This window comes from Diceros bicornis, chromosome 17 (genome assembly GCF_020826845.1).
Source record: "Diceros bicornis minor isolate mBicDic1 chromosome 17, mDicBic1.mat.cur, whole genome shotgun sequence".
Taxonomy (NCBI): Eukaryota; Metazoa; Chordata; class Mammalia; order Perissodactyla; family Rhinocerotidae; genus Diceros; species Diceros bicornis.
The window spans coordinates 48276404-48304004 of NC_080756.1; the positions used below are offsets into that span (position 1 = coordinate 48276404).

A 27601-nucleotide genomic window follows, 5' to 3' on the forward strand; every position below is an offset into this window, starting at 1 on the left:
TGGGTGGAGGAATTAAGAAAGCTACTGCCTTTGGGCAAATTAGAAAAAGGCACCTCTCTGGGCAGACCTGTGCCACATGTGTGCCCTGGTGAGCAGATGGCAGGTGCCCCTTCCTCCACACATGGCTTGTTGAGGGGAATGTGAGCTAGATTTTAGGCCCATTCACCTCCTCAATTGGGTGCCTTTGTGCAGTGCACAATTAGCACAACCTTACACGGCAGTCCTGGCTCTGATTCACCACTACCCTGTAGTTAGGTAAAATGGATGCAATAAGGGAAAAAGAGAACAAGTTACCCAGCATCCTGAAAACCTGCTTTATGCAGATTATAGGATTATTGCCAGTTGGAACATTAATTGCTCTTAAAATTAGCCTAATTAAAAACAAGCTATTATTGCTAAAGAGAACCTCCAACTATACCATTCCAGGGATAGACTAATGATATAGCTAAAAAGACTTTGGAAATGTGAGACCTACAACACTACATATTTAGATTCCAGCTCATTAAATAAATATATTTATCTTTAATGATTTAAATCTTAACAATAGTCAAACCCAGGCATATGCGAATATTTTAAATTTAATTTAGTTCTTTACTACTTCAGAAGCAGTTTCTCATAACTCCGGAGTCTTTAGCCTACCAATTCCTCTGTGAAAGTTATCCTCGCCGTTTTTTATAGATGAGGAAACAGGCTAGGAGAGTAAATAATTCAAGGTGACTCAGAAAACGGATCTAAGACCAGTTCTTTTGCCTAAATCTCACACACTTTTTACTACTCGTGCTTATACAGACATATTTCAGTACTGTGAAACAGACAATTTGAGATATCTCTGGTGAAGATATTTTATTTTTCATAAAAATATAATAGTACAATGCTCTTCAGAGAAAGAAAAATTCCTTCAATGCCCCCAAATACCATGTGGTTTAATAGCAATTTTCTTCTCTTTTAAAACTAAATATGTAATTGATAATATGCAACTGATTTCTTGTGAAATATAGCCTTTATGTTTTTAAATTTTCTTTGCCTTTATTTTAACTAAAGGTAAGTCCAGTTTAAACCTATACTTTTTGTAATGCGCCCAATCAAGTCTATCATAATTCAAAGATGATAAAATAAAATGCTAAATGGTGATGCTGATAAATACTGTCAATTAGCTGGAAAACAGTGATATGAATTTGCTGGAATAAGATAGATTCTGGTTTAGATACAATAGAAAGATTTAGATAAAAGAGAAAAAAAATTTTAAGAACTTCGACTATATCCTAAAACTTGACCTGGTCAAACTTACTCCATATTATATTCAGTTGCTCTAATGTATGGCAGGTCTATGCTAAATTAACAACAGAATACGACTGGTCTAAATACACGAATATATTTTTCCCCTCACCACTCTTTCTTTGGGAAAAAAAGAAAAAGAAAACATTACTGTGTTCACTCAGAGAGCAAGGGGAGCAGCAGTGATCGTGGGGTACCAGCTCACTGATGCTCTCGCCCTCTCCGTTCTCTCAGCCTGCTTGCTGTCATCACCGGTGAGGACGCCAGGATTTCAGTATGCTGCTCCCTAGCGGGAACGGGGAAAGAAATGCTCCAGCTGTTTTAATCAGCGGCACTTATAAACCTGCTTCCAGTGGCCAAAGCGTACAGGCCAGCACAATACCCAAAGCAATCAGAACATTCCTTTTTAAGACCAAGTTTCTCTCAGTTTGATCTACTCCAAAGTACCAAATAGATAGGTTTAGGAATAAACTCAAATAAATTGTAATTTACTTCCACCCAAAATTACACATCCTCTACCTGAGGACAAAGTTACTGCTCTTGTAAAGATACTAGGAGGGTGGGAGCTCAAATGACCCTGTAATTTAAAATTACAACCAGAGAAGAAATACTTCAAGCACAATGGAGACATTCCATTGAAGAGCCACATTCATTTTGGAATGTTTGCTTTGAAAACGAACTCTTATGGGGAATTCAAAAGGTACTGAACAAGCAACATAGAGTAAGTCTTGGGTTGTCTTGCAAAATAAAAATATATGAGTAGACCAGATGGCAAAAACATACCCATTACAATTTGAACCCTATATTGAAAATACTTAAATTCTGAAGGCCTGAATATCAACAATCCTTAATCTATCTATATTTGTGATCCTAAAAAGACATTAAATACTCTTCAGTCCCCAGTCCTCCAAAACACAGAGATGCCCAACAGGCTGGGCTAGTGGTGTTCAGTAGTCACACAGGACTAGACTAGAGATCTGAGTTTGCAACCTAAGCACAAGAGATCTTTAGGAACTCAGGCTAAGGGGAGGCATTTATTCAAATGCATGGCCTAAAAAGAAGGGGGGAAAGTACCTTGTAATCTGAAACTATGTGGTCCATCTCATGTTCCACCTCACAGACATTCTAGACTATGACACCTCCTCTTAAAGTGCCATTTTATAACAAAACATATTCTGTTTGGAAGCCCAATATTTGCTTCATTAGAGCAAAGAACAATTATAATTTAGCAGCAACAGAGAACACAACTCTTGATTTAACTATGGGAAAGGGAAGAGAGATAAAGTATCTCAATGGGGAAATCAAAAGATTCCTAGGTCTATTTGAGTGTATCATATTATGAGCTTGATTCCTCCAGCATCACTGCATTTGGTAGTCAGGAAGAAAGTAAATGTAGCTGTGACAGGGAACTGGAGAGAATCATTCTGCCCTTCTGCACCTCCTTCCAGGCCCACTAGGGGCGGTGTTGTACACAACTCTAGCTCCAGGGCTTCACTCCCCAGTGGAGGCATAGCCAGGGCTGAACCAGATGCACACCCACAGTGTGTTTCTTTCTAGCTCAGAACAATTTACAAGGAAACTCACGTCAGGTAAGAAACTAAGTGTTCTGGTTACAGCTACAGCTGTTAGATCTAGCGGCAATTTGTCCCTCACTGTTCCAGATCTCTTGTGGCAGAAACTAGATCTCGGCAGCTAGTTTCATCCTATTTTCTTTAGAAAAATTCTCCGAGTTAGTTGAGCACACAAGGAAATGTGTGTGCACATTCACTCCTGCCCTCCCCACATACATGTATAGACATACAATAGAACATATACGTACATACACACACACTCTGGGTTGTCAAGATGATGTATGCTGCTGAAATGCCTACAAGGTGACTTCTTGCTTAAAAATAAAATTTGACTAATTATTCTCCACGTATGGATTAGGCCCTAGCAAACTTTTATAAATATAGTTTGAGAAGACAGCAACAAAAATTTTAAATAGAGGCTGTCTTGAGGGCTTTCCTGATGGATTTTGTTAACACATACATTATTTAAAACAGGCATTTCATTATGGATTATAAAAATAGAAATGTATATATTTGTTAATACATATTCACAGCTTATGCTGGAATGGCTCACAGGAGAAATCATGGTTCATGCATAAAATACACATTACTCAAGTAAATATAAAGAAATAAGATTAGGTCCATAAAGGCTGAGAACTTAGTTAGTAACCAGCCCATTTGGTGTCTCTTTGTAGGGCAATCAAAAACAGGAAAGGAGGTGACACCTAAACACACAAACACATACAATTACATGAATTACATGGAAGGAATATAAATTAACCAATAAAGCAATGTGGAGTTAAGGTGCAAAAATACAATCTTCACCCATTTTTCTCTACTCCTGTGTTTTCAAGCATTGCAACATGTTAACTGCCATGGGTGGCAATACGAACCAGAATAGGTCTGGATGTTTGTAAATTTTCTAAGTGTAGAAAGTTAAAGCAAAATCCTTTCAGATCTCTGATCACACATTTTGGTAGAAATTGCAGATTTACAGAGATGACTACTGAGCAGTAGGTAGTAAGTGGAGCCAAGAAGTATAATCTTGCCCATTCATCCTCCATAGGAATCAGAATATTGGCTTCAATCACTGACTCATCATTTGATATGATCTTCACCCTGAAAAATAAATCAAAGTTACCAATGTAAGAATGATTTTAAAGTCCATGAAGTTTGGTTAATCTGTTTTAAAATGCATGATTTTTTTTTTTTTAGTTTAGTATCTATAGCAAGGCTATTTTTAAATACAGACTGAAAGAAAACTGAGCTGACTTGGCTATTTTTCATTAATTCAATTTAAACTAAAGCAAATGTTACCTGACCTAATAAAAATTATCAAAAGGCCAATCCTTCAATTTTATAAAAATTTTTTAGAAGATAAAAAAGTTTACAACATTTCCTTATAACTATTTCAAGTGCTCCCAAAGCCATCACAACGGTGAAGAAATCAATACATGGCATCTTCATTCTAAAATCTTTACAGTCTCTTCAACAAATGGTGCTGGGACAACTGGATATTCACATGCAAAAGAATTAAGTTGGACCCCTACCTCACACCATATAGAAAAATTAACTCAAAATGGATCAATGACCTAAATATAAGAGCTAAAACCATAAAACTCTTAGAAGAAAACATAGGGGTAAACCTTCATGACCTTGGATTTGGCAATGACACCCAAGCATGAACAACAAAAGAAGAAAACAGATAAACTGGACTTCATAAAAATTAAAATCTTTTGTGTATCAAAGGACACTATCAAGAAAGTGACAAGACCACCTACAGAATGGGAGAAATATCTGCAAATCATATATCTGATAAAGGTACAGAATCCAGAATCCAGAAAGAACTCTTACAACTCAACAACAAAATGAAAAACGACATAATTAAAACATGGGCAAGGGACTTAAACAGAAATTTCTTCGAAGAAGATACACAAATGGCCAGCAAGCACATGAAAAGATGCTCAATCATTAGTCATCAGGGAAATGCAAATCAAAACCACAATCAGATACCACTTCATACCCACTAGGAAGGCTTGTTTTTTGGGTTTTTTTTTGTGAGGAAGATTAGCCCTGAGCTAACATCCGTTGCCAATCCTCCTCTTTTTGCTGAGCTAATATCCGTGCCCATCTTCCTCTACGTTATACGTGGGACGCCTGCCACAGCACGGCTCAATAAGCGGCGTGCGGGTCTGTGCCCAGGATCTGAACCTGCGAACCCCCGGCCGCCAAAGTGGAGGACACAAACTTAACCACTACACCACCAGGCCAGCCCCAGGAAAGCTATAGTTTTTAAAAATGGAAACTAAAAAGTGTTGGCAAGATGTAGAGAAATGGGAACCTTCATATATTGCTGATGGGAATGTAAAATATTTTAGCCACTGTGGAAAACAGTTTGTGGTTCCTCTAAAAGTTGAATACAGAATTACTATATGACCCAGCATTTCCACAGGTACTCAAACACATACTTGTACATGAATGTTCACAGCAGCACTATTTACAATAGCCAAAAGGTAGAAACAAATGTCCATCAACGGATGAATGAATAACCACAAATTGTGGCATACATATACAATGGAATATTATGCAGCCATAAAAAGGAATGAAGTACTCATACATACTACAATGTGGATGAACCTCGAAAACATGCTAGGTGAAAGAAGCCAGACACAAAAATCATATACTGTATGAATCTATTTATATGAAAGATCCAGAATAGGTAAATCTATAGAGACAGAAGCAGATTTATGGTTGCCAGGGGCTAGAGGGAAGGGGTAAGGCAAGTACTGCTTAATAAGTTTGGGTTTTCTTTCAGAGCGATAAAATGTTTTGTAGCTAGATAGAGGTGGTGATCGTACAACATTGTGAATGTAGTAAATTCCTCTGAATTGTTACTTTAAAATGGTTAATCTTACGCTATGTGAATTTCACATGAATAAAAAAGAAATCCTTACAGTGATGGGCTACTGTACTAGACAGAGTGTGGACTAGGTGAGGACAGGTTGTACCATTACAGCTATGTGACCCTGAGTACCTTACACAGCCCCTCTGCTATTTCTTCATCTATAAAATAAAAAGTATAATTTTTCAATACAATTATTGGAGGAAATACTTAAGATAAATATAAGTGAGAATACTGTGTAAGCTGTTAATCAAAATACAAATAAAAGGTATTATTATTAACAATAACTAGAATAGTACACTCCCATTTATGGAGTACGTGTATTTACTTAAAAAATTCCATAAATTTACCAGTTGCTCTCTATAGACCCCACATAAAATGCATTTCAATATTTAGAATCTAACGCCATCTCACTTGCTTATCAGTGTGTGTATTACAAATGACAACAACATTTTATTTTATTTAAAGACACACCGAGGAAAGTGGTCAATAGAAACCCTACCCGAGGGCCGGCCCCATGACATAGCGGTTAAGTGCGCGCGCTTTGCTGCTGGCAGCCCGGGTTCGGATCCCGGGCACGCACTGATGCATTGCTTGTCAGGTCATGCCATGGCAGCATCCCACATAAAGTGGAGGAAGATCGGCATAGATGTTAGCTCAGGGCCAGTTTTCCTCAGCAAAAAGTGGACGATTGGCATGGATGTTAGCTCAGGGCTCACCTTCTTCACAAAAAAAAAAAAAAAAAGTAAAAAAAAAAAAAAAGAAACTCTACCTGCAGACACTCCTCTAAATATAAACTCTCCCACAGATTGTACTCACAGGAATTGCTATTAGCATCTGTCTTCCCAGCTTTTGTGTGCCTGCTTGAGTTCTGCTGAGATTTGCTCTGCTCTTCTCCAGTGAGTAGGGCCTTTATTTCAGAAGGGATTTTTCCTTGGTCCATTGCCATGCACCACTGCTTGTACTGAAATATGTAAAATATATTTAAGTAAAATTTTACTAGTCAGAGTTCAGGAACCACTGGTAGAAATCCTAGACACAAGAACTCCCATACCTAGAGGTCACATTAGCTGCTGGGAATCCCACCCTCCATGTATTCCTGTTTATAACCTAGGACATGGATGAGGTCTTCCATCTCTCAGAAGAGGGCGAAGAACCGCTGCTGAATCTCCTCCTTGCGATATACAGGAGTGTTGCTCAGATTAAAAAGGTCCCTCTGATTAAAACATCTCTCCACAGAGTGCTACTAATTAGAATTCATCTCTTTTTGCTAATTATCACATTATTATTTCTACTCACCAAATAAACACTTTTGTATTTTCCTTTCTCTCTTCCATAAACATTCACTAAACATCGACTGTCTACCAGAGTGTGAACTAGGATTTTGTGGGTATCCCAAGATGAATCAGTCCAAAGATTATCCCTCAAGTGGCTTACATTGCAGAAGGTGAGAAATAATGTATAGCATAAGTCAAATTCAATATATTTTTAAAAATCTACTGAATAGTGTACATCTGGACTCTCTTCATACCCCAACCTTATTTTCTTGCCTTCTAAAAATCTGAAGTAGCCTGTCCCAGTTTTGTAAAGATCATGGTAGTATTATCTCTCTCTTCTCCTACCTGTCACCTCCTCCCCTGAGCTCACAGTAATGCGGTTTAATTTTTTTTTACCTATTCTCTTCTACATTTCTACAGCCACTTCCCACAGTCTGAATGAATGAATAATACACGCCAAATTGTTTAAACACAATTGATATCATACAATACATATTGTTACGTATTGTCATTTTGCTTTTTCTACTTAGCAATATATTGTAAATGTCTTTCTAGATGGGTACATATAGATGTGCACTGTGAATTTTACTGGCTGCAAAGTAGTCCAATATATAAATGCAGTATAATTTAACTAACCAATCTCCTATTGTTGTACATTTGAGTTTTCATTTTTTCTTTCATAAACAATCCGTCAATGAAACAGTCATGTACTCCACTCCCACCAGCAGTGTATGAAAATGCTTATTTGCCTATATCCTGGATAACACATTAATATTCTTTCACGTTTGCCAACTGGATAGGTGAAAACTGCTACCTTCATGTTTTAACGTATATTTCTTTGCTAAGCTTAGGGTGATTTTTTTCATGCATTTATTGACAGACTTTCTTACCATTTCCAGTTCCTCTCTGAGGGCACATATGGCTCTTTCCCGACTGGATACCAACTCTTCCAAATACTGATATCTCAGTTTTTTTCTGGCCCGGCATTCTCTAGCACTCTGCCTGCTCCTTTCAAGTTTTGCCTTCAAGTCAATTTTGGCTGGCTTCCGACCTCGTTTGCCAGGCTTCTTTACTTTGCCTCCAACCACCTTCAGCAAGAGAGAGAAGAAATATTTTTTTTCTCTTAGTTCTGCATCGAGGAAAGTGACTACAGCTGCGTATTAGCAAGGAAAACATTTACAAGTAATAAATGAATGAAGCCTATGTAACTAAGAAAGCAGAATCCCATCAAATGCCTTATGAGTCTTTGATTAATAATTTTTTTCTCATACTTTTGATACCATGAATGTGAGAGAAGAAATGATATGTTTTCATTAATTCTTCAATAATAAACTTTCAATAGGTTAACAGTAAACTTTATGAACCATATGTAGCTAGATAATAAAAAAACTAAAAGACTGCCACTAAATATTTTGTTCATGAAGAATTTTTATTGACTTGAGAAAATAATTACAATAGGGCCGGCCCCGTGGCTTAGCGGTTAAGTGCGCGCGCTCTGCTACTGACAGCCTGGGTTCGGATCCTGGGCACGCACGGATGCACCACTTCTCCCGCCATGCTGAGGCCGCGTCCCACATATAGCAACTAGAAGGATGTGCAACTATGACATACAACTGTCTACTGGGGGTTTGGGGGAAAAAAGGAGGAGGATTGGCAATAGATGTTAGCTCAGAGCCGGTCTTCCTCAGCAAAAAGAGGAGGATTAGCATGGATGTTAGCTCAAGGCTGATCTTCCTCACAAAAAAAAAAAAAGAAAAAGAAAAAAAGAAAATAATTACAATAAAATAAGTTAAAAAAAAACAATATTCAGGGGCCGGCCCCGTGGCTTAGCGGTTAAGTGCACGCGCTGCGCTACTGGTGGCCCGGGTTCGGATCCCGGGCGTGCACCGACGGACCGCATCTCCGGCCATGCTGAGGCCGCGTCCCACATACGGCAACTAGAAGGATGTGCAACTATGACGTGCAACTATCTACTGGGGCTTTGGGGGAAAAAAATAAATAAATAAAATTATAAAAAAAAAAAAAAAAACAATATTCAAAACTGTAAGTTCAGGGGCCGGCCCGGTGGCGCAAGCGGTTAAGTGCGCGCGCTCCGCTGCGGCGGCCCGGGGTTCGCTGGTTCGGATCCCGGGCGCGCACCGACACACTGCTTGGTAAGCCATGCTGTGGCGGCGTCCCATATAAAGTGGAGGAAGATAGGCACAGATGTTAGCCCAGGGCCGTCTTCCTCAGCAAAAAAAGAGGAGGATTGGCGGATGTTAGCTCAGGGCTGATCTCCTCACAAAAAAAAAAAAAAAAAAAAAAAAACCTGTAAGTTCAGTATGATCTCAATGTTATAAAACAACACAAAGAAAGGATGTTAAGAAAAGGTCAATGAGGATTTCTCTGATAGGTGTGATTATAAACAGCTTTTTTCTCATCTGTATTTTTTATGATTTTTAAATGTTTATAACTAGAAAAAATCAAAAATATGTATATAAAATTATATATATATGTATGCATATATATATGTATCTTAAGCAATTTTGCTATAAATTGCCTCTTCAAATTTGTTGAGCCCAAAGGAACACACAGGAAGTCCCTGAAATCTTCAGGATAATTTTCTCCTACCTTTAGAAGCCTATAATTATAACCCTACACTGTCTCAGGAGATTTCTACCTGCTCCCACTGGTGTCAGAAGACATCCTCTCAATATCCCTGTTATTCATTTACCTGCGTAGGCACAATTTTTAGGTGACTGGCAAAGTAATTTAATCTTCATTGTTTAGCTTTGGAACCTCCCCAAGTTCTTATACAAGATTTAATCATGAGGTAAAGATGATGAATTTTTAAATACACGAACCTGAACTTATATATCAAATAAATGTTCTTTAAAGCAGTCACCTTGAAAGGGGGTACATTTATTCCAACGAACAAGTTTTTTTGGAAAGTGCTTTTGGAACCAGTATTTTATAAGTCACAACACAATACGCCTCATTACTGTAGAGTGACACATTAGTCTCTAAATTCCCAATTTGGTTATCCACTTTGTTTATCTGACGAGGTGCTGAATGATGTCTATTCTTTCTGAAAATCATCTTCAGAGAATAAAAATGTCATAATTTCAGTATACCGAAAGGAATATTGCTGAGGCTTTAAAGGCAATTCTAAAAGAGAAGATACAAAACTCAAACACTGGCAAATCGCTGGCATAAATGCAGAAGCCTTCCTAGGTAATAAAACTCAAAGGATCAATGTTCATTTGGATATAAAAACTCTGATTTGTTTGTTTGAAATCACTATTAATATACACCAACAATGCCCAGTACCCTATAAAGATCAGGTCATTACTAAGTATAAGCGTTAGGTCAGGAAAACCACGCTTTAAATGTGAATCAGCCACATTTACCAGACCTTGTATCATATCATGATGGCTAACTGTCGCATCTAGCATTTTATAGGGTGGCTCTGAAATGAGACAGAATGCTCCAAGGTTCGGGAAAAAACAAACCTTTCCTTTCCACCACCATCTAGCTAGCTGCTTCAATACTACTCCCAGTTTCAACTTTTCAAAACTAGTCTTTTAAAGCTTTCCTATACTGCATCATTATGTTTTTATTTCAATATAATAATATACACCTCAGGAAACTTTTCCTCAGAGTGAAATATTTGAAACCAACTGTGAGGTGACTAGTTGATTCAAATATTACTATGGACCAAATTTTAAATTATGCTTATATCACATCAATTGCACAATTTTAACAAAATATTTTGAAATCACCCTGCATTAAAACAAAGTGTATTTGCTATTGCTACAGTTTTTAAAAAGCAATGTATTTACAGCATAAATTCATGTGTATAGTGAAATAGAAGGTAATCAGATCTATTCTTTATGTAGTAAAATGAGTCATCCATCACACAACACTATAATCCAATACCTCATATATTGCTGTTTTTAATTAATTCAGGAGTGGCTGCCTTTGAGAAGCCAGCAACAGAACACAGTGTACTTCACAGACTTCATTGATTTTTTAAACAAACCCACCACAGTCATAAAAATCAAACAAAAGTTATAACCCTCTGTTTAGTTTTCACGGTAGCAAAATATTTAAATTGGAACTATTTTATTCCTTATTTTTTTATTAGAAAGGAATAGTAAATGAATCCAGGGTTCCTGTATTTCATGTCATCTCCTGTAAAATTACATTTGAAACCACATAACCACCACTTTTCTAGCTTAATTTTTCCCCAGGAATAGACTGAATGTTTGGCTTCTGGTGCCAGCTAAAATCTGATTAGTGTACCAGTTTTCAAGAGAATCAAGTATAGTACAGGATTATTTTAAATATTAAGTATAATAATGTATGAGAGCACTTTGTAAAGAAAAAGATATTACACAAATGTAGGTTAGTAAACTAGCTGCCTTAACAACAGAACTTTATATATTTCATAAGCCATAGAGACTGAGGGATGAATAAAGGAAGTTAATTAGAAACTAGGAACCAGAAACTAGAACTGAAATCAACTTTAAAAATTCCTTAAATATCTCTGGGCCAAAAATCATTCTTACCAACATTTCATAAAATTTTCACAAATTCAATGATAACCACATATTCCTCTTGCTCTCTCCTCTTATTTCTTCTGTGAGGAAGCATATTAATGTGGCTAAATAAAAGTACTGATTTTTATGCACCACACAAACTCCAAAGGAAACTATGAAAATAACCCCAAAATTCAGCATTATTTTCTGTTCTAATTTTATTTTTATTGACATAGAGCCACATGAAAATTTAAATAGCTGTCTTTAAAACAGTGTACCATTCATTGTTTTATCACTTTATCCACTATCCACTTTACCTCTTTTTCCTCCCCAAAACACATTTGTGAGCTGAGGATAGAAGGCCCTAAGGGAAAGACTCAGAAGGCCTGACTCCCTACCCCTCACCACTAGCTAGCCATTGGGTTTTTTTCCTTTTTTTTTTTACCCTCCATAGAGAAATTATTTCACAAAGGTAGAATACTAGAGATGTCAGATTTCAGTAGTGCCTCTGCAATACCAAGTCTGTTTTCATTATATGTTAAAAATGTTCAAGTCTACCTTTTATAAGCAAATAAGAGCAAAGGTCCTACTTTTCTGTTAACTACCTGTTTTTCACACTTTATCCTTTGAGACAAGCTAAAACTAGACGTCATGATTTTTACAAAGTAAGCACCAGGGACTGTGTCATATAATTCCATCTTAGTACACAGCAGTAAGTACTTAATAAACATGACACATAAAAAACAAAAGACAGGGGCCGGCCCTGTGGCATAGGGGTTAAGTGCGTGCGCTCCGCTGCTGGCGGCCCGGGCTCGGATCCCAGGCGCGCACCGACGCACCGCTTGTCAAGCCATGCTGTGGCGGCGTCCCATATAAAGTGGAGGAAGATGGGCACAGATATTAGCCCAGGGTCAATCTTCCTCAGCAAAAAAGAGGAAGATTGGCATCAGATGTTAGCTCAGGGCTGATCTTCCTCACACACAAAAAAAGACATTCCTAAGTAACCAAAGGGTCAAAGAAAGAGATCACAAGGGAAATTAGAAAAACACGTTGAGATGAATGAAAAGGGAAACACAACATACCAAAACTTTATGAGATGCAGCTAAAGCAGTGCTCAGAGGGAGCTGTAAACACCTAAATTAAAAAAGAAGAAAGATTTTAAATCAATAACCTAATTTTCCACCTTAAGAAACTAGAAAAAGAAGAGCAAATTAAACCCAAAGCAAGCAGATGGAAGGAAATAATAAATATTAGAGCAGAGATAAATAAAACAGAGAATGGAAAAACAACAGAGAAAATCAATAAAACCAAAAGTTGGTTCTTCAAAAAGTTCAACAAAATTGACAAACCTTTAGCTAGACTCGCCAAGAGAAAACATTTAAAATACTAAAATCAAGACTGAAAGAGAGGACATCACTATCAAAATAAAAAGGGTTACATGGGAATACTATGAAAACTTCCTTGCCAAAAAACTAGATGAAATGAACAAATCCCTAGAAAGACACAAAGTAGCAAAACTGACTCACGAAGAAATAGAAAATCTGAATAGACCTATAACAAATAAAGAGATTTAATTGTAATCAAAAAATTTCCCACAGTGCTTGCTTCGGCAGCACATATACTAAAATTGGAACGATACAGAGAAGATTAGCATGGCCCCTGTGCAAGGATGACACGCAAATTCGTGAAGCTTCCCATATTTTTAGAAATAGAAGTATAATGATGTACACCTGAAATTTATACAATGTTATAAACCAATGTTACTACAATAAAGAAAAATTAAAAAAAAATAATTTCCCACAAAGTCCTGGTCCAGGTGACTTCACTGGTGAATTCAACCAAACATTTAAAGAATTAACATTAATTCTTTACAAACTCTTCCAAAAAAAAAAAAAGAAGAGGAGAGATCACTTCCCAACTCATTCTATGAGGCTAATATTAGCTTGATACCCAAACCAAAGAAGTCATTAGAAAAGAAAACCATAGACCAATATGTCTTGTGAATATAGATGCAAAAATCCTTAATAAAATACTAGCAGCAGACTGAATCTAATAACAAACAAAGAGGATTATACATCATGACTCAGCGTGATTTACCCCAGGAATGAAGGTTGGTTTACCAAATGAAAATCAATTACTGTAATACACCATATCAATAGAAAAAAGGACAAAATCTCCATGTTCATCTCAATAGACTCAGAAAAAACACTTGACAAAATCCAACACCCTTACATGACAAGAAAAAAACACTCAAGAAACTAAGAATAGAAGGGAATCTCCTAAACCTGATAAAAGGCATCTATGAAAACCCCACAGCTAACATCATATTTAACGGTGAAAGATTGAATGCTCTCTCCCACAGGTCAGGAACAAGATAAGAATCTTGTCTTCTCTCATCATTTCTATTCAACATTGTATTGAAGCTTCTAGCCACAGCAAATAGGCAAGAAAAGGAAAGAGAAGGCATTCAGATTGTAAAGGAAAAAGTAAAACTATTTCTATTTGAAAATGGCATGATTTTGTATATAGAAAATCCTAAGAAATCCACCAAAAACTATTAGATCTAACAAATGAGTTGAGCAAGGTTGCAAGATAAAGATCAATATACAAAAATCAGTTGTGTTTCCACACACAATGAACAATCTGAAAGTGAAATTAAGAAAACGTCCCATTTACAACAGCATCAAAAAGAATAAAGTACTTGGGAATAAACTTAACAAAAGAAGTGCAAGACTGGTACACTGCAAGACTGGTAGACTGCAGAAAATTAAAGAAGATCTAATAAGTAGAAAGACATTCCATGTTAATGGATCAAAAGACAATATTGTTAAGATGGCAATACTCCCCAAACTGATCTACAGATTCAACATAATTGCTAGCAAAATCCCAGCTGCCTTTTTGCAGAAACTGACAAGATAATCCTAAAATTAATATGGAAATACAAGGGACTCTGAATAGCCAAAACAACCTTGAAAAAGAACAAGTTGGAGGGTTCACACTTCTGATTTCAAAACTTATTAGAGGGCTGGCCCCGTGGCTTAGCGGTTAAGCGCACGCGCTCCGCTGCTGGCGGCCCGGGTTCGGATCCCGGGCGCGCACCGACGCATCGCTTCTCCGGCCATGCTGAGGCCGTGTCCCACATACAGCAACTAGAAGGATGTGCAACTATGACATACAACTATCTACTAGGGCTTTGGGGGAAAAAAAAAATAAATAAATAAAATTAAAAACTTATTAGAAATCCACAGTAATCAAGATAGTGTGGTACTGGTGCAAGGATAGACATAAAGATCAATGGGAAAGAATAGAGAATCCAGAAGCAAACTCTTATATTTATGGTCAATTGATCTTCAACAAGGTGCCAAAATAATTAAGTGGGGAAAGAAGAGTCTTTTCAATAAATGGTGCTGGGACAAATGGATATCCACAAGCAAAAGAATTAAGTTGGACGCCTACAACATGCCATATATCAAAAATTAACTCCAAATAGAACAAAGGTCTAAATGTAAAAGCTACAGCTATAAAATTCTTAGAGGAAAACACAGGAATAAATCTTTGTGACCTTGGACTAGGCAATGGTTTCTTAGATATGATACCAGAAGCACAAGTGACAAAAGAAAAAATAAACTGGACTTCACAAAATTAAAAATTTTGTGCTTCAAAGGACACCATCAAGGTAAAAAGATAACCTACAGAATGATAGAAAATATCTGTAAGTCATACATATGACAAGGGACTTGTATCCAGAATATATAAAGAACTCTTACAACTCAACAATAAAAAGACAAATAATCCAATTAAAATGTGGGCAAAGTATTTGAATAGACATTTCTCCAAAGAAGATATACAAATGGCCAATAAGTGTATGAAAAATGCTCAACATCATTAGTCATTAGGAAAATGTGAACCAAAACCATGAGATACCACTTTATACCCACTAGGATGGCTATATAATTAAAAAGACAGCCAGTAACAAGTGTTGGTATAGATGTGAATAAAAGGAACCCTCATACATCGCTGGTGGGAATGTAAAACGGTAGCAACTTTGGAAAACAGTTTGGCAGTTCCTCGAAACTATTAAACATAGAGCTACCATATGACCCAGCAATTCTACTTCTAGGCATATCTCAAAAAGAAATAAAAACATTATGTCCACACAAGAACTTGTACATGAATGTTCACAGCACCATTATTCATGATAGCTAAAAAGTGGAAACAACCCAAATGTCCATCAACTGATGAATGGATGACAAAATGTGGTATATCCCCACAATGGAACATTATTCAGCCATAAAAAGGAATGCAGTACTGATACATGGTACAAAATGGATGAACTTTGAAAACATTATACCAAGTGAAAGAAGCCAAACACAAAAGGCCACATACTATATGATTCCATTTATATGAAATGTCCAGAATAGACAAATCTATAGACAGAAAGTAAATTAGTAGCTGCTTAGGGCTGGAAAGGGAAGGAGAGAATGGGGAGTGACTGCTAATGGGTTCAGGGTTTCTTTTTTTCTTTTTTTTTTTTTTTTGAATTAACAGGCTTTGCTTTTTAGAGCTATTTTAGGTTTACAGGAAATTTAAGCAGAAAGTGCACAGAGGAGGCCGGCCCAGTGGCGTAGTGGTTAAGTTCGTGTGCTCTGCTTTGGCAGCCCGGGGTTCGCAGGTTCAAAGCCCAGGCGCAGACCTATGCACCGCTTGTCAAGCCATGCTGTGGCGGCATCCCACATACAAAATGGAGGAAGATGGGCATGGATGTTAGCCCAGGGCCAAGCTTCCCCAGCAAAAAGAGAAGGATTGGCAACAGATGTTAGCTCAGGGCTAATCTTCCTCACACACACAAAAAAAAGACACAGTTGTTATTTTTTTAAAAAAGATATGAACCTTTAAAAGCAGAAAGAATAGTAGAAAAGGAAGAATCAAGGTGGCACAAAGAGAAAAGCTTATGAGGAGAAAGAATATTATGGAGGGGAGGTGTCAGCATGGGATTGTAATTTATGAGTTTAAAAAGGCTGAGAATTAAGATAAACTACTGGATCTAGCCAAGAGGGATGATAATTCTAAATTTAACCATTACAGAGAAAGACAGAATAGAAACTAACTTGCTGTCAGCATTCCTTGATTTGTAGCCACATCACTCCCATCTCTGCCTCAACAGTCACACTGCCTCCATGCCTGTCTGTCAAATCTCCCTCTGCCTCACTCTTATAAGGACAACTGTCAGTGGGTTTAGGGCCCACGCAAATAATCCAGGATAAATTCTTCCTCTCAAAATCCTTAACTTAACTACATTTCTTGCCATATAAGGTGATATTCACAGGTTCCAGGGATTAGGACATGGATATATCTTTTCAGGGACCACCATTCCGTCCACTACCTCCAGGCTCCTGTTCACCAAACCAGTCTTCTCTTTCATTATTCCCAACAGGAGCCCTCCATAGCAAGTCATGCCAGTCTCCTTATGGACCTCCCCCCATCCCCTACGATCTGCCCTATACTCACCATTTCCCTAAATGTTCCTCCTCCATCCTCCCACCATCCAAAAGGGCAAATATCCTTTCTTCGATTAGGATCAGCTCTAGCCCTCTTTCTCTGAAGCTCTCGCTGACAATCACCCTCTGCCCATACACCATTTTTCTTCTCCAAATTTCTGGAACATATAGTTGATATCACACTGAATTTATGTTATACTGTTTTTGTAGTGGCCTCACACATTTAAGTTCTATCTCCTCCAAGTACAGTGAGCTCCTCAGGCACAGAAGTTGTGTTTTCTACTTCTTTTGCAACCCCCACAGCATCCAGCATGGAGCCAGGCATTTATTAAAAGACTGATAATCGAATGAATAAATGCAAAGAAAAATCAGCAATATTTTTTAATTGCTTTAAATTGATATCACTACCAACAACAACAACACAACTTATAGAAGTTGTAAAAAAAAAAAAAGTTCCCTCATAAGGCATATGAAATCTGAAAAATTAATAACTGTTATTATTTTACCACTCTTTTTACACTTATTTACATCCTAATGTTCTACATTTTAAGGCAACTTATAAAAGTTTCAAGTTGTTAAGTCTAAGAGAATTACTGCATTTATATGAAGTGGTAGCATCAGCTCCAACTAAAAAGGAAAATAGCAGAAGGGCTTGTTTCACTTTTCTTTTAAAAACATAAAGTGAAAAGTTCCCTCTCTTTGATTACAGAAAAATAAGACTGTGCCCAGCCACTGCTCTTTACCACTTTAAAGAAAAAACAAAACAAGTGGCTACATTTTCATCTGCTGTTAAGGCTCCCTTAACTTCCTTCACAGCTGTGGGTTAGGCTTTTTCTCTCTTTTATTTACCAGAACTTCAGAGAGAAAGTCTAATCACATCTTCCCACTGCTAACCTTTCTGCCAGTTTTTCTAGTCAGCAGCAGGAGAAAGAAGATAAAGTAAGCATCTCTGAACCCAGAGTAACTCCTGCCTTTCCTCTCCCAACCCCTATGCCTGCCCCCCACCCCACCCCCAGGCATTATTGCTTGAAGCTAAATATACTACTACATATATTTTAGCAATGCCTGAGCTGTTACAAACTGACTCAGTAGGGTGGTCTGTACTTAACTGTCCTTCTTTCCCACCCCCTCTTCCTCAACTGCTACATTTTGGCTTCTGCCCTATCACTCCATTGAAACTTCCCTGGCTAGGTTCATAAACAATCTCCTGTGTTCCAAGTCCAATGGATACTTTTTTCACTACTTACTTCACTTGACCTTTTTTTGGTAGCATCTCATATTGTAGACTAAATCTCCTCTTTAAAATTCTCTCCTCTAGATAGACGGCATAACAACTCTTTTTTCTAGTTCTCCTATATCACTAACCTCTCCTTTTCAGTTTATTTTGCCAAGTCCTAGTCCTCAGCCTCTTCTGCTCATTTTCAAGGTTTCTAGGGTTGTCTCTCTAGCTCTCTCTTCTGTCCACATTCTTCATCCTTGAAGGATTTTATACACACTGCATCAGCAACAACCTACATTGCACTAGTCTCTAGCGTGGTCTTCAGCTCAGCTTTCTTCTGAGCAATCGAACCAAGCTGGTGAACCAGAAAGTACTAGCACTTATTGAGAACCCACTATGTTCGAAGTTCTTTTGACATGGGCTCACATATGTATTACATTTAATTCTCACAATAACCCAGTAAGGTTTTATTAATGCATCCAATTTATAGGTGAAGGAATTCAGTTCTAAAGAGATTAAACTACCTGTCCAAAATCATAGTAGCTTGAAAGTGGTGGAAATGAGATTGAACTCCAGGTATATGCCAAAATCCATCTTCTTTCCTAATTGGAACTTCTGCCTCTAGTCTTGTCCAAGTTCTTACATCTTTACCCTAATCCATTCTCTGTATAGCCATTAGCATTTTTTTCTTCAAAAACACAAATCTGATATTGTCACCTCTGCTTTAAAATCCTTCAATGGCTCTCCAACATCTATGGCCTTGGTTTTCAAACTTCAGTCAGCATATGAGCCACTCAACTGGGGAGCCTTTTAAATTCAAATTCTCAGGCTGCTTTCCCAAAGATTCAGTAGGGGTCTTCTTTTCTCCACACTTTGAAAAATACTGACCCAAATTTCTCTGCTTAACTTGCCAGGCATATCATGATCCTACCCCTGATTATCTTTCCATCCTTATCTCTGCCCATACCTCCACTTGTGCCTTATGCTCTAGCTCAGGGGATAACAAACTACAGCACTGCTGGCAAGCCAAAGTCAGCCTGTTGCCTGTTTTGGTAAATAAAGTTTTATTGGAACACAGCCACATCCATTCACTACATTCTGCCTATGGTTGCTTTTGTGCTATGATGGCAAAGTTGAGTAATCGCAACAGAGATCACATGGCCCGCAAATATTTACTATCTGGCCCTTTACAGAAAATTTGCCAATTCCTGCTCTGGTGTATACCAAAATACATTGCATTTTCCAGTCTAATATGCTTCAATACGGTATATTTCTTCTCCCATTTTCTGGGAGACTCCTATTCTTCCTTACAGATTCATTCCTACTGTGTGAACCCATGTCTGACATACCCAGTTAGGCATCCTTTCTTAATGCCCCAAAAGCACTTTGCCTCTATTGCCCTCATTTCTTACCTCACTATAATTATTTTTCTATATGTCTAGCTATATGCCTAGTCCACTGAAATGTGAGCTCCCAAGAATAGCTATAAACTCTCATTCATCTTTGTATCTCTGCTGTCTAACACAATGCCTGGTACATATTTGGTGTCCAACAAATGTTTGATGAATTAATGAATAAACTTTTCTGAAAACCTTAAAGAGCAAAACATTCTGAATAAGGTTATTTAAACTTAGATTTCAATTGGTTTCTGTAGTATTAAAATTACTGCTTAGGGTTCAACTATCTGCAGAGATACCCTAGAGAAAATATGCACGTAACCTAGACAGGAAAGGAAGGCACATTAAAACATTAATATCTACTGTCAGAGATTTGTTTAGTAGATGGGTTGGCTCTTTGGACTTGATCTTGTGGAAAGCGCTGATGGAGTAGGAGGACAGAAAAAGTAGAAAATGTCTGAGCTTTGTGGCACTACCCAAGGAGGGTAGCTCCAACTGTAGCAAAGGATGGCTAAGAGGCTAATAGGAGGGACTTCAGGGGCCAAAGGACAGGTCTGGGAATGTCAAAGAGATTTTTCGGCCAAGTTAAAATTTTTGTGAGAACCAGCACTACTCAGAACAACTGACTGGAACCGAAGACCTTGCTTTCTTACCTAAGGAAGGTGGAAGAAGCACGGCTGGCCCACTCTCTCATCAGTCCCTTACCTGGAACTTGATGCCCTACACTGTCAGGCTGGGCAATACAGTATGGTGGTCTGGTTACCAGCTCATAGTCTGTGGCAGGAATATATCGGGTCCAAGATATTTGAATTTACTCATTTGTTCATTCAATAAACATAAAAGTCAAATATAAAATAAGAAATAAGAACCTTCTATGATCAAAGCCTCTGAAAATAACACATTTCGATTTTTTTGTAATTGAAAGCAGCAAGTCAGGGAGAAGAGGCTTTTTTTCCTAGTGGTGGACATGCAGGTGAGCTCAGGAGACCACCTTTCTCACACAATACAACCATTTAGGGCACACCTTAAGTTCATTTCATGTCCCATCCCATTGTCCCTGTCCCATCTGGGGACACAGGTAGGAGCAAAGGGTAGTGGAGGTGTAAACACAGCTGCGAACGTTGTGCAACAGCACACACTTAAGAATTACTAAAACGAGCCTCTCAGGTGCCTACTGCACTGTGCTAAGGAGCAAGGAAGTCACTGCTGGCTAATATATTAACGATAACATTTTCTGAGTGCCTACTATGTGTTAGACTCTGTATTCAATGCTTTATATGCATTATCTCTAATCCTCAACAAAGCCTGTGAAGAAAGTATTCAGCCTTTTACAGATAAAATGGAAGCTCAGAAAGGTTAAATATCTTGGCCAAGATTTTTTCCTTCTCAACTAGCCTAGGAAGGATCTCCTCAGCCAGTATTTGAGTTTCACTACTTAGCACTTTCCCTAGCCCTCGGTTTCAGATGCCCAATCTATCTCTTGCTTTATTTTTCCCACTTGCTATTGTCTGTATACTCCAGCTGGTTGGCTCAATGGAGCACACTGATTAAATGAAGCCCAGGTACATCAGGGCTATCTCCTTAACGCGACTCTGTTCCAATTCAATTCAATCACTATTAACTAGTACTCCACGCTGTCTCAGGCACATTGCTAGACGCCTAAGAAGCAAAGCTGTGCCCCCATTCAAATCAGTCCTGCACTTACTCCAGGAAGCTAGATGGCAGGATGTGGAGAGCTCTTGGCAAATTCACTCACCACCACTGATGAAAACAACTCAGAATACAGAATCTTTATCGAGATCCTCATATCCTCATCATCTGTTTCCTAACCTGCTCATTCAAATACTGCCTCTCTCTAACTGCTGCTCTTGCCCACTTCATCCTCTTCCTGTTGCCTTGGACTTGCTGTCAGCCAGTTTGTCATCCTTTATGATCTCACCAGCACAGCCACCATCCTTCCAAGCCCCAACCCTCCCCTTCCCTTATACAGGGGAAAATGGAACCTGAGGCTCCATCACCCATACATAACGTGAGGGAGAAGTGTGTCTTGCGTGCTAGTATGTATGTATATACTAGGAGGACAATACAATTTGCAGGACTGTAACAACTAGAGCACAGAGAAGGCAGGCCTGAGAGCTGCCAAAGCCTTTCTTAAGGGCTGTTTCATACCGCCTGACTGCTGAAAGAGCAGTCCAGTCTTGCTATACATGGCATTTAAATATTACTCATCCACAACTACGCCATGTATTCAAAGTGAAAGTAGTGTATTCAGAGGCACTATCCATCCAGAGGCATCTGAAATGGATTTTCTTTTCCATAACCAGTGAAGATTTAAGAAACTGCTGGTTTCTAAATACTCTCATAAAAACAATGAATTAATAAAGTATGAGAACTGAATTCATTTTGCTTACCTGTGAACTCTATAGAAAGTAACCCAAATTTAACTTCACTCTTTTTGGCAAAAGAATAAAATTTCATACCCCTCACTACACTTTTCTAGTTTAATCACATCTTCCCACTGCTTATGTGATCCCCATCTTATGTGATATTATAGGTAAGTAAAATAACTCAAAATCCTGTGTATTTTTCTTGTACTTATTTGAGATTATTGAGAAAGTTATTAAAGTTATTAAACAAAGACTTTGAGAAAGTTATTAAATGTTTCAAAAGTCTGAAAAGGAAACGACTGAAAACTATGTAGAATATACTGTGAGAGTCTCAAACGCAAGAAATTAAAGAACAATATGTTATTTTAGCATCCTTAAGCAGCCATATTATTATTTTTTGGGAAAGATAGGGGATACAGTATTCAGATTTAATTTCAAAATTAACACTGAAAGAGGGGCCAACCCAGTGGTGTAATGGTTGGGTTCACGCGCTCCGCTTCGGTGGCCCAGGGTTCACGGGTTCGGATCTGGACACGGACCTGCACACTGCTTGTCAAGACATGCTGTGGCAGGCGTCCCACATAAAATGGAGGAAGACGGGCACGGATGTTGGCCCAAGGCCAATCTTCCTCAGCAAAAAGAAGAGGACTGGCAACAGATGTTACCTCAGGGCTAATCTTCCTCACACACCAAAAAAATTAGCAGTGAAAGAACAAGCTAGTAAAGACTTTTAAGGAAAATTATTTTCTGATTTTTCCAGAAAATTTTCAGAACTCCCCCTTTCTGTCTTGGAAATACCACTTCCTATTAGAAGGGGTTTGCTACTTCACAAGCAAACTGTTCCTCTAGGTGAGTCTAATTCCAGAGTAGTACTGTGTTGGGCTTTCCCTTCTGTCCACCACTTTTCTCAGAGACTTCTGCAGGAACAAGAAGAGGAGCTGATGTAGAACAACACAAGCAGCACAGAGAAGCTGGAAATTTTTTCAGTCTCTCTGAGGATGGGTGGAACAAAAACTTGACAGCATCAAAGTGCTACTGGTTAGGTGGAGGACAAAAGGGCACCCAAAGGAAAAAGCTATCAGGAGCACCATGCCAGAGACTGTGGAAAGTAAGACCTCTGGAAAGCATAGAGAAGGGGGTATTTCCAAATTCTAGAAGTCTGATTCCTTAAAAAAAAAATCCAATCTCCTAAACATTCTAAAATATTAATAAGCTGATGATCAATAAGCTGACATCCCTATCTTCACGAAATAAAACTAAACAATATTAATGTGGATAGACATGAAAACAGAAAGAGTAGGTTATACATAGACAAACCATACGAACTAACCAATAATTAACATTGTCTGTCATCTTATAATCAAAGGGATAAGTGATTTGGATAGGGAAAGGGGCATGGTGATGGGATATTAAGATAGATCAACAAGAAGGAATTCATTACTTTCCTTAGAGAAGGCTTTCTAGAGGAGGTTAGATTCCAGACTCTGGACGAATAGCAACAGGAGCTTAGCAGAGTGTTCCAACCAACCACAGGAAAATAGCTCAGAGGGGGAGTGAACTGATTACATGAATGGGGCATTGAGTAAGGGAGGCTGAGAAGAAAGGGGAACCGTCAGGGGGAACAAGGCTGGTTCAGGGTGCCCTAGTCAAGGTCTCCGAACTGGAGAAAGGCTGGGAGGGGCCCAGGGAAGCCAAAAAGAAAAAGCACAGTCGTTTCTTCACTTATCTCGGGAGGCAAGTCAAGAACTAGAGTTTGCACCACCTAAAAAAGCTGACAAACAGGCTTGCTCTGGGAGAGAAAAATTTCCAGAGGAAAGGGCCTTTTCTGGAAACTCGCAGCTCCGGTGTTCCCTGAATTCCTGGCTGGGTACCATGGGGCAATAACTGGAGAGGCGCAGGGATGTCTAAGGCAGGTGTTTCTTGGGTGTTGGCATGGACTACCGAGCTGAGGCTCAGCGGTGGGACTAGCACTTAGCGACAAGCAGGCGGCGGCGGCAGCTGCGCGTGCAAACCACAGGACTTACCTTACTGTCATCCATCTCGGCAGACAGGCCGGCCTGGCCAGGCGCTCCCTCCCCCTGCCCTCCCCCGGCTCAGCCGGCCTGGCCCGGCCCGGCCCCCGCCCCGGGGGAAGAAGGGGATATGGTTCTGACTGCCTCCTCCTCTCGCCTAACAGTTCGCTTTCCTGATGCCACAGTCACGGGGACGAGGGACCAATTCAGGAATGGCAGAGCGGACCCTGGAGGCGGCCCAAAACGCCTCCCTTCGCCGCCGCCGCCGCCTCCTCCCCCTCCATGACAGTCCCTGGGTGTGTTTACAGACGCCCTGGAGAGGGGCCGGGAAGGGAGAGTGGGAGGGAGTGGTGCACGGGGAATGGCCCCTTCGGCTGCCGTAGCACCGCGGTATTCTGGGGATTGTAGTTTTCCTTACCGCAGTCTCTTCGCGGCTGACTAGAAAGAAAACTACAATGTCCACATAGCCTCAGCAAGGCGTCTGCTTTCCTCTTGCCCGTAAGCGCTGCGCAGGAGGGGCCAGGCGGGAGGCCGAAACTACGTTTCCCACAGTGCGCTCCCCTGGATGTTTTGGCTCGGGAGTTCCAGCGGCCTGGGCAGGCAGAGAATGGAGTTTGGAGCCCCGCGGACGCAGCCGTGAAGGAGGGACCCTGGGAGCAGACCCTCCTCAGGGACACCGAGGAAACCCTGAAGGTTCTTTATTAAAGAAAAAAGAAGAAGAATGTAAAATGGTGCAGCTGCTTTGGGAAACAATTTGGCACTTCCTCACAATTTTAGACATAGAGTTACCCTATGGCCAGCGATTCCAGGAGAAATGGAAGTATATGACCACGCGAAGACTTGTACACAAATGTTCTGTCCTAGAAGCATTGTTCGTAATAGTCAAAAAGTGGAAACAACCGAAATGTTTACCATTGGAAGAGAGGATAGGCCAATTGTGGTATAAATGTACAAAGGAACATTAGATCATGAAAAAGAATAGAGTGCTGATACATGTTACAATATGGATGAGCCTTGAAAACATGCTAAGTGAAAGAAGCCAGACACAAAGGCCACATATTATAGATTACATTTATAATGAAATGTGCAAAATAGGTATGTTTAAAGAAACGAAAAGTTGAGTGGTTGCCATGGACTGGGGTTGGGGAATAGCAGGGAGTGAGGGGGCCCCAGGGAATGGGGAGTGATTGTTAATGGGTACTGAGTTTCTTTTTGAGGTGATGAAAATGTTCTCAAATTGATTTGCTGATGGCTGCACAACTCTGCGAATATACTAAAAACCACTGAATTATACATTTTAATTGAGTGAATTTTATGGTATGTGAATTATATCTCAATAAAGCCACTAAAAAAATAACTGTCTTTGGGGCCGGACCGGTGGCGCAAGCGGTTAAGTGCGCGCGCTCCGCTGCGGCGGTCCGGGGTTCGCTGGTTCGGATCCCGGGCGTGCACCGACGCACTGCTTGGTAAGCCATGCTGTGGTGGCGTCCCATATAAAGTGGAGGAAGATAGGCACAGATGTTAGCCCAGGGCCGTCTTCCTCAGCAAAAAAAAAAAAAAAAAAGAGGAGGATTGGCGGATGTTAGCTCAGGGCTGATCTCCTCACAAAAAAAAATAATAATAAATAACTGTCTTTAAGTCCTCCTGGTTTAATAAATTCAGTGAGCTTGTTGTTGTTTTAGCCTATGTTAGGCCATTGAGAACTTGACAAAGATTGTGTGTTCCTTAATGTTATTCTAGAGAGCCCTTTCACATACTCCTTTTCAAAGACTCCTAAAGTGCTTTGCTAAACCCTTCCAAAATTCAATTGAGGTAGAATTCCCAGATTTAGCAACAAATATACAGGACACTCTCTTACATTTGAATTTCAAATAAACAAATACCTTTTTAGTATAAATATGTGCATACAATACTTGAGACACACTTTTACAAAAAAAAGTATTCGTTGTTTATCTTAAAGTCAAATGTAACTGGATATCTTCTATTTTATGTGATGTTGACCTTAAATAGCCAGTTATTTTTCTAGCAAAAATGGGTTTATTCTGGATCAGGAAAGACTTGCAATTCAAGATCTGAAACCATAGTAAACCACCGGTAAGTTCCTAAGTAACAAGGCGAGAAGAAACTCTTTTATAGAGGGGAAGAGGAGGTTGGGAGAGCATGTAAACAGAGAGTCCATTGGAAGAGTTTGAAGTGTAGTGGCTTTTCATTGGCTGAGTTGTGACAGTCTCTCATTGGCTAACTCTTGCTGGACAAGAAGAGGAAGTTTTTCTTCTTCCTGTTGGGCTCGGCCAGTCAACGTAGGGTGTGACAGCTCCCCCTTCTGGGCTGCCGACTTCATTTTAAATGAGGTTTCTCGTTATTAATTCACACTGGCAACTCCAAATTGAGGAAGAGTAATAATAGGAAAGTTGAATTGTGTCTGTCCCGTCTATGTAAGGCTTCAGAAGAACTAAAGTAGGTTAGTTGCTCTAAGTAAATGCCGCCTAGTGAGGCTATGCGGCTGGTAATAGGTCTGATGTGCTGGGGTTGCTCTTGTCCAGTCGGACTCACCCTTAACCCCTAAACTGCATTCCTGGCGGTCTGAGAGACGCCTAGCCACATCCTCTCTGATGATCAGGGGAGCAAAAGTCAGTGCTCTGCAGCGTCTAGTCCTCTTCTTCCTAATACCCATTATGTTGGACACCTCCACAAGCTGCTTTCCACCTCCTTCTAGCCTCGTTGCCCTGTGCCCAGCATGGCGTCAATTATGCCTCCCCAGCTACACCTTTCACGCTGCTAAGCCCTCTTCTTCCGGTGGAACTGCCTTTCCCCTGGGTTAGTCCTCTGCCACTCTCTCTTCCTGCACCCCAGCTGACAAAAGCACACCTGGCCCTCTGTAATGGCACTCATCCACCCTGTCCTTCCACGGATGGCCATGCTTGGCTGCAGTGTGAGCAGCTGGCAGATCCAATGGCCAGCCCCTCAGGAAGGAGGGCCTTTTCAACCATGTATCGGAAACCTAAAAACATGCAGAGGAAGTATGTACACCAGCTTCAAGAGAGTGGTTTTCTCTAGGGAGGGAGGGGAACCTGAGGGGGAGGGTCTTTTTTTTTTTTTTTTTTTGGTGAGGAAGATTTGCCCTGAGCTAACATCTGTTGCCAATCTTCCTCTTTTTATTTTTTTGAGGAAGATTCGCTCTGAGCTAACATCTGGCCCAACCTTCCTCTACTTTGCATATGTGACGCCTCCACAGCATGGCTGATGAGTGGAGTAGGTGCCTGCCGGGAATCCGAACCTGTGAACTGGAGCCACCAAAGGGGAGACCACTCAGCAACCAGGCCAGCCCCTATATTTAACTTTTACAGAGATGAAGCAAATATGTTAAGTGTGGTGGTGGACTGTATGTTGTATTGTTTTCTTTGTATTTCTGCACATTTGAAATATTACACAATCAAAATAGGAATTTAAATTCCTTTAAAAAACTACAAACACGCTCGCTTTAGAAGGTGTGAAAACAATTTAAATTATTTTTTAAAAATTTAATTTATAAAAATAAAGCTTAATCATATCACAAAATAAGAC

The 27601-nt window shown here is 39.5% G+C and overlaps 1 protein-coding gene and 1 non-coding gene across 3 annotated transcripts; one reads left to right on the top strand and one right to left on the bottom strand.

Moving 5' to 3' along the window:
- Positions 1–828: 828 nt before the first annotated feature.
- On the bottom strand, positions 829–24356 carry CREBL2 (cAMP responsive element binding protein like 2). 2 transcript variants are annotated; one of them, XM_058558733.1, is made up of 5 exons: positions 24050–24356; positions 12607–12658; positions 7895–8092; positions 6547–6691; positions 829–3944 (listed from the first exon to the last, which is right to left on the bottom strand). In XM_058558733.1, the coding sequence occupies exons 1-5, from the start codon at positions 24058–24060 to the stop codon at positions 3940–3942; spliced, it is 411 nt and encodes a 136-aa protein (XP_058414716.1). In that variant the 5' UTR covers positions 24061–24356; the 3' UTR covers positions 829–3939. The 2 variants fall into 2 exon arrangements, with proteins under 2 accessions (XP_058414716.1, XP_058414717.1); XM_058558734.1 differs by lacking the exon at positions 12607–12658 and having other exon boundaries at positions 24050–24354.
- On the top strand, positions 13122–13228 carry LOC131416603 (U6 spliceosomal RNA). The gene has a single exon (XR_009222620.1). It is a non-coding gene; the product is annotated as a U6 spliceosomal RNA (small nuclear RNA).
- Positions 24357–27601: the final 3245 nt, after the last annotated feature.